This window comes from Vigna radiata, chromosome 7 (assembly GCF_000741045.1).
Source record: "Vigna radiata var. radiata cultivar VC1973A chromosome 7, Vradiata_ver6, whole genome shotgun sequence".
In the NCBI taxonomy this organism is placed as follows: Eukaryota; Viridiplantae; Streptophyta; class Magnoliopsida; order Fabales; family Fabaceae; genus Vigna; species Vigna radiata.
In genome coordinates, this window is record NC_028357.1 from 35,760,667 (window position 1) to 35,768,187 (window position 7,521).

Sequence of the window (7,521 nt, forward strand, 5' to 3'; positions counted from 1 at the left end):
TAACATCATGAAACTTATACTTTAGATCAAATATAGAAGTTTAAAACTCAATAAAGTCTTACATTGCTATTATTTTTATATGTAAATTAATAAATTACGAGCTTAATTAAATTTTAAAATTGAATATTTTCAATTGAATCCTTTTTACCTTTTATTTATTTATTAATTACTCAAAATTTATTTATTTTTCAACGAAGTCTATGTCATTTAGTTTGCTCGTTATCTAAATAATGTGGTAGTTATATTTCTAATCTTTCTTACTTATCTTCGTATGTTAAGAAATATTAGATTTTGTGAGACTAATATAAAAAGAATATTACAATTAATGTAAAAGAATACGTCATTTTTATTGTTTTCATTAAAAATATATTGAATAATGAAATTATCACATTTTTTAATAATTTCCACTAATAATCTAAAACAATCAAGAATTTTTTTCACCACCATTGCTTCTCATTTTCTAATAATTGAAGACAAATAAACAAATGACAATATAAAATAACAACCACATTTGTTAATGGAAAACATTAGTCGATAAAAATTTTTGAAAAAAATATACCATTTGAAACCAACAACATTTAATAAATCTCAATTTGAAACTTAATTAATTTAAATTGTAATAATCAATTAATAACATATTCATTTATATATATTTTTTTTTCTTTTTCCTTACACTTTTTATTTTGTAACTATTTTATTTCTTATCTTCTGTCTTATCATTGTTTAAATAACCATAAAACGAATGTTCTTTTCCATCTTTCTTAACATTTTTTTAGTTTCTAAGACACCTTTTAATACTGTACAACGTGTTTAAAATATATTAATGTTTCTAACTCTTTCAAATTTTAACCTTATAAAGATTAAAGAAAACATCTTAAATATTTTTTCATTACCATTAATGAATATGCATGTTACTAAATAAACAGATTAAAAGTATTAATATTTAGAGAAAAAAACCAACATCTCATCTATTTATATTAAAATCGTTTTAAAAATATAAAATTATAATAATTTAAAATTATTAATTAAATTAATTTAATCCTATCAATTTAATAACTAGTTATTTTAATCATTATGAGTTGGATGACTTTTTCTAAAATCAAGTGATCGGAAATTCCGTGAAAAATAAGACAATATTTTTGAGAAACTGAAAAACTCATTATTACTATTTAATATGTATCATAATGTAAATTTAAAATTATTTAATTAATACCTTAAATGAAAATTATACTTATCTTTTCTTTTAATAGAAAAGTTTCACTTCCTCCATATAAATCTTAAGTTAGGGATCATAATTTACAGAATAATACTAGATCCATTGAACCATGACTAAGGTGTTTTTGTTGTTATCTTTTCTGTTTGAGATTTTGTTCCTTGTTCAGGCTCTGGACAATCATAGGAAAATTGGGTTTTATGAACTGGAGAGAGCAAATTTCAAACTCAATCTGACAAATTATGGTGCTACAATCGTGTCTGTGGTAACCCCTGATAAACACGGTTTGTATTGTCTTCTCCCAACATTCTTAATTATTGATTTCTTTTTATGTTACATGTAACATGTTTTATCACTTTCTTCGCAGGAAAACTAGCTGATATTGTTCTTGGTTATGATTCTATTGATTCTTATAAGGTAGGATTAATTCTGGTTCAACTAGCTAATTGAAAAAGAAAACAAGAGATCTCTGATTTTCAGAGATACCTCAACTTAAGAAATTAATGATTTTTGTCTCTTTCTTTTGATTGTTCTATATAGTGTCTGATTAATTCAATAGTTTTTCCGATAAAAAAAAGGTTGAACAGTATCTACATTTCGTGTTATTGTATTGTATTTTGGAGAAGTTTATCTCCTAATGAAACATTGAAATAACTCTTTATAAAGTACACTCAATGTTGTTGTTTGTTTACTGAACTATCATTAGAAAATATTATATATTGGAGATTTGTGAAACTTATGATGTTGAAATTTGTTGTAGAATGACACAACTTATTTCGGGGCAGTGATTGGACGGGTGGCCAATAGGATTGGAGGTGCTAAATTCACTTTGTATGACAAAACCTACCACTTACCCGCAAATGATCACGGAAACACACTTCACGGTCTATATCAATACTAATACTTTCGATTTCAACTTATATTTGCTATTATCTATTAAACCATTTATTGCTACGAGTCAGGTGGCACAAGAGGTTTGAGTGACGTTATATGGACAGTGGAATCTCACAAAAAACACAGTCATGTAACATTTACCTACGACAGTCCTGAAAACGAACAAGGTAATGGTTTTTGAAACTTAATATATTCTTAAGAAAATTAGAGGCAATTAACATATTTAGGCTTAAATTTGTTAGGCTTTCCTGGAAAACTCAAAGTCAAAGTGACTTACAAGCTCGTTGGAGCACACAAACTGATTGTGAAAATGATTGCCAAGTCGGTGGACAAAGCCACACCAGTGAATCTTGCCCAGCATACTTACTGGAACCTTGGGGGACATAACAGTGGTAACATTCTTTCTCACAATGTTCAGATCTTTGGTTCACACATCACACCCGTGGACAAGCTTCTTATTCCCACTGGCGAAATCAGATCTGTAAAGGGTACCCCGTATGATTTTCTTGAACCAAAAAAAGTTGTAACCCACATTCGTAAGCTTCCGGATCTATATGATATGAACTATGTGCTGGACAAAAGTTTCCAAAATCAGTTAACCAAGGCTGCGGTAGTGAGAGACCCTGTCTCTGGGAGGAAAATGGAGTTGTGGTCAAACCAACTTGGTGTGCAGTTTTATACTAGTGGTCAGTTAAATGGTACCAAAGGCAAGGATGGGGCCATATACCGCAAGTTTGCTGGCATTGCCTTGGAGACACAGGGTTTCCCAGATTCTGTGAATCACCCTTACTTTCCAACACAGATTGTGAAGCCTGGGGAGACTTACAAGCACATCATGCTTTACAGATTCACAGCTAGCTAAATGAATGAATATATATTAGTTATTCTCTTGAATATATTTCTAATAAGGTTCAAGTTTCATTTGCTTCCCTTTATTTTTATGGAATGTGATATACCACGAATTTTTTTCCTATGTCATTTTATGCGGAAATACGAGAAATATATTTTAGAAAAGAACTAAACTCATCAAATTCTTGTTGCAAGAATGCTGTCATATATGATGGAACGAGTCACTCACCTAATTAACAGTAACCATGAAAGCAGAAGAAGAGACAATTCTCTTCACAACTCTCTATTTTTACTGACGGGTATTATGTGGGGCTAGCTGAACGTCTAGTGACTGGTAGGTGTTCCAAGGCAGACAAAACCTCAGACATTTGTGGCCTAGTCTTTGCATCAGAAATACACTGTAACGCAATTATTGCAACTGTATAAGCTGCCTTCTGCGGGTATTGTCCTTCTAACCTGGTATCCATAATCCGGAACAACTTCCTCCTATCACCCAAATAGGGTCTTGCCCATTCTACCAGATTACGTTCCACTCCAGATTTTGTGTTATCAATAGCATGCCGCCCTGATAGTAGTTCCAATAGCACAACCCCAAAGCTATACACATCACACCTTGACGTCAACCGACCTGAGATCAAACAAAAAACGCATTCCGTACGTAAATTAGTACATCCATATCTCAGGAAAGGTTTAGAACTCATCAGTAATGCAGACTAGATTGCTTGAAAACTTTCAGACGCTCGAAAACTACATAAAGAAACCTAATAGTCTAGATACATCATGAATAATTGTAAATGTTAGGTTTCCAACTATCACAAGAAAAATACAAGGAAAATAAATCAAAGAAAATACTTGTAGTATAATAGAAGCATCTATGCGTATTAATAAAATGTATACATATTTTGTATAAATACAAGGGAAAGGAATAACATAATAACACTAAGAAAATTATTTAATACACAAAAGATTTTAGAGATTTTGAAGTATAATGAAATGAAAAATTGAAAGAAATGAAAATAACGAATTTGATACGAGAATTTGAAATGAAATACGTTCAAATTTAATTATAATATGTGCCTGAAAATCGAGATGATTTGATAAATCTAAATCTCAATTAAAATAGACTTTGAAACTAAAAATCTATTTCTAGGAATTTATCATGCATTACTCTGATAAAGTTGTTGAATGCATTTTATTAAGCACAAGAGCAAAGGAAGCTTACAAGTTAACAAATATTTGTAGAAAAATATATAATATTATGTGTGTCTTTTTTCATTGTTTCTATGGCAAGAAAAATAATTTCCTATATAACAAGTGGAAAAAAAAAATCTTTTGATGATCTAAACAACAAAATGATAACTTTATTTTAAGGATAATGTGGTACTAAGAAAAAAAACTAAACAAAAAAATGAAGGAACAGAAAATAATGTCTCAACTGTTTATATGAACTTGTTAGAGGTGTTAATATATAATTCTTCTATAAATAGTTGATGGAAACCAAATGTAAAATGTTACAAATGTGATTAGGACATATGGGTTATATGAATTTGTTGGTGTTATAACAATTTTCTATCAAGAGTTGAAGGAAACCAAATATAAAAATGTCATTGGGGATGAGAAAAAGACATGTAAATCTCAATACCAACAATAAGTTGTCAAGGTTGTAACAATTCTTTTGTAAAATATCGTGTTTTACACCTAACAAAATTTATAAAAGTTATAAAAGGTTGATTTGTACATAATTGTGAAGTAAGAATGAGAAATAAAACATTTTGTGAAAAATATTCAAATTGAAAATCACTTAACATTCAAATTAATTCTTATTTTTGCATATATTTACAAGTTAAACAGAGTGTTTGATGTTCAATTATTAGAGATATATATTATAAGGAGTTTTCTGAACATAAAATTTATGAAGATAAAAATTTAAACAACTCAAAAGTGTTTAAAATAAAAACCAAAAATAAAATTTATTCTAAAATTGATGGAAAAGGAGATGTCTACAAATGAATAAAAAATAAAAAATAAAAGAATAATACAAAGATGCATATACCTTAAAGAAGCTCGATGTGAAATTTTATTTTCCTTTCTTTTATGAGCCAAAAAGCTTGAAAATAGATTTAAACAAAAACACAAACCTGTAGCAATATATTCAGGAGCAGCATAGCCGTGAGTGCCCAGAACTTGAGTGGAAACGTAAGAATGATCACCAGTGGGCCCTGCTTTGGCCAATCCAAAGTCTGACAGTTTTGCATTAAATTCCTGAATTTGTGTGAACACGTTTTAAAGTTAAAATGAGCGACCACCAGGAGGATACTGAAGTTAAAATGTACTTGGAATCAGTATTACATATTGGAAGAGTGTGTTAAATTTAGGGATACATTTATTTGCAAGCATTTTCCCAAAATGTGCAGATTAACATAGCAATGCAAGGTTTTAACCAACATACCGAATCTATCAAAATGTTAGAAGCCTTGAAATCACGGTAGATAATTTGTTGCTTAGAGTCATGTAGGAAGGAAAGACCTCGAGCAGCACCCGTGGCAATCTTGATTCTTGTAGCCCAGGGAAGTGGTTGTGTGCCTTCTGCAATTTACAGTTCCATGGTTCATGAAATGTTTGAAGTGTTTTTTTACTTTCTAAAACTTAAAGTTACTAAGGGCATAAACATACTGCAAAATATATGATCTTCCAAGCATCCGTTGGGCATGTACTCGTACACTAGAAGTCGGTTATCTCCTTCGACGCAGTATCCAATAAGTTTGACGAGATTCTGGTGGTGAAGTTGGCCAAGATGATTGACTTCAGACTGCAAAGAAAGAGAACTATAATGGACTTTGATCCATATAAACAAAAGCAGAAGGATTAAAGGCCTGTGGAAGTAACCTACCAGCCACTCCTTGTGCCCTTGAAAGCCTTCAGGCTTAAGCTTCTTAACCGCTACATCTCTTCCAGATCCATAAATTGTAGCCCCGTGGGATTTAGATTCATTAATCCTCCCCTTATAAACATTCCCAAATCCTCCTTCTCCAATAAGATTATAAGGCTGAAAATTTCCTGTGGCCTTCTTAAGATCATATAATGTGAAGGGTTTTAAATGTGGGGATGAAAGTATGTCCCCTTCAGATCTTGGAGTAGGGAGAATCTCAGGTTTCCCTCCATCAATGTATCCATACCCGTTTGGATTTGAATGAACAAACAACTGGGTGCTTCTATTGGGAACTTCTGTAACATTTCAAAAATAATTTTCATCTCAGTGAAACACAACAATTTATTTGCAGTATTGGAAAAACAAACATCTGCACAAAGTTTATGACTGAGATGCATAAATAATTAGGGTTTCTTAGGAAAAACTTAGAAGAAGAAAAATAAAATAAAATCACATGGTTTATAAACTAGATTTAATTTATGTGTGGGTTGTTTATGAAAGTTATTTTCTATTAGCTTCTTCAAAATTTGGCTTAGTTTAAAGAAAAAATAATTTTATTTTATTTTTTTAAGAGTCTGGAAAGAAAGTTTGTAAGCATAAAACAAACGGGGAGAAGGGGATTGCAAGTGCTTTTGTTTTCCCAATAAAACCATCACTAGTTAGTCCAACCTACATACTTCCTATAATAAAGAACATTTACAATTAATTAATTCAAACTCGATGTACTTGTGTCTGTTTTATGTGAAACAATATAGACACAGAAAATACACTTGCAGGAGTTGGTTAATAAACATAGTTCAATAAGGACCCCCTACAGTTGAGAAAGTAATGCAGAAAGTCAGGTTGAATCCTTAAGCATGTATTCTTTTGGGTATATTTTTCATTAATATGTCGTATATAAGTCAACTGGGATTATTTCATGGCACTATATGTGCTTTGGATGACCAGCTGTGTGGTGTGATTAATAAAGAACCCTAGATTGGTCGCAAAATATTCTTAGTTCTTGGATGGTTTCCTTTAACATTAGGTATTGTCTATAAAAACAAAGAAGATGAGGATTCAATGCAAGTTAATTAGTTCATCAGTGGTATCCATTATGACTCTATAAATTGTGCCAAATCTCTTAAGCATGAGAAATCCAATAAAGAGGTGCTGATCAAGTACAATGAATAAAACAAATCCGATATATGGGTGTGCAATCTAATTACATTTATGTTCTATTTCACGGGAAGCGTCATTGTTTTTAAAAAAATAAAATAAAAATCCGTGCATGATCACGATGAACAATTAACAAAACAAATTATCAAACCTTTTCTTCAAAAGTCCATCAAGAAATTATACGAGAGAACAAAAAGAAAACATACCCCCACATATACGTTCCTAAAACAGTGATGATTAATAGAAATTAATTATGGAAAATGCGAAAATTATCAATTTCCTTGCATAAGGAAAAAATGCTACCAGAACATGGGTGCGGATTCAAATTGCCATCAATCTTGCACCGAGCACAGAAATTTCCCATCAGAGGAAACAATTAACCCTTTCTAAAATCCCAGGAAAGAATAGAAAAGGACGATTCAATCAAGCTTTATTCTCGACATGCAACGTGTTATCTATGCCAATCTCCGAATGCTTT

At 30.9% G+C, this 7,521-nt stretch overlaps 2 protein-coding genes across 2 annotated transcripts; one reads left to right on the forward strand and one right to left on the reverse strand.

The window, feature by feature from the left end:
• The first annotated feature begins 1,317 nt into the window (after positions 1-1,317).
• Positions 1,318-2,996, forward strand: LOC106768078 (aldose 1-epimerase-like). The gene is made up of 5 exons (XM_014653044.2): positions 1,318-1,497; positions 1,581-1,630; positions 1,974-2,097; positions 2,176-2,274; positions 2,350-2,996. The coding sequence occupies exons 1-5, from the start codon at positions 1,326-1,328 to the stop codon at positions 2,967-2,969; spliced, it is 1,065 nt and encodes a 354-aa protein (XP_014508530.1). The 5' UTR covers positions 1,318-1,325; the 3' UTR covers positions 2,970-2,996.
• Positions 2,997-3,256: 260 nt separating this feature from the next.
• On the reverse strand, positions 3,257-7,521 carry LOC106766371 (probable serine/threonine-protein kinase PBL3). Its single transcript, XM_014651103.2, has 6 exons — positions 7,347-7,521; positions 5,847-6,181; positions 5,630-5,765; positions 5,406-5,542; positions 5,095-5,218; positions 3,257-3,584 (listed from the first exon to the last, which is right to left on the reverse strand). The coding sequence occupies exons 1-6, from the start codon at positions 7,405-7,407 to the stop codon at positions 3,259-3,261; spliced, it is 1,119 nt and encodes a 372-aa protein (XP_014506589.2). The 5' UTR covers positions 7,408-7,521; the 3' UTR covers positions 3,257-3,258.

What these genes read in the sequence shown, in the direction of transcription:
- LOC106768078 (XM_014653044.2), top strand. Translation starts at nt 1,326, where the DNA reads ATGACTAAGGTGTTTTTGTTGTTATCTTTTCTGTTTGAGATTTTGTTC. An exon ending in GGTAACCCCTGATAAACACG is followed by an intron (nt 1,498 to 1,580) that starts GTTTGTATTGTC and finishes CTTTCTTCGCAG; the next exon opens with GAAAACTAGCTGATATTGTT. An exon ending in CAGTCCTGAAAACGAACAAG is followed by an intron (nt 2,275 to 2,349) that starts GTAATGGTTTTT and finishes TAAATTTGTTAG; the next exon opens with GCTTTCCTGGAAAACTCAAA.
- LOC106766371 (XM_014651103.2), bottom strand. Translation starts at nt 7,407, where the DNA reads ATGGGAAATTTCTGTGCTCGGTGCAAGATTGATGGCAATTTGAATCCG. An exon ending in AAGGGCACAAGGAGTGGCTG is followed by an intron (nt 5,766 to 5,846) that starts GTAGGTTACTTC and finishes CTTTCTTTGCAG; the next exon opens with TCTGAAGTCAATCATCTTGG. An exon ending in GGAAGATCATATATTTTGCA is followed by an intron (nt 5,543 to 5,629) that starts GTATGTTTATGC and finishes TGTAAATTGCAG; the next exon opens with AAGGCACACAACCACTTCCC.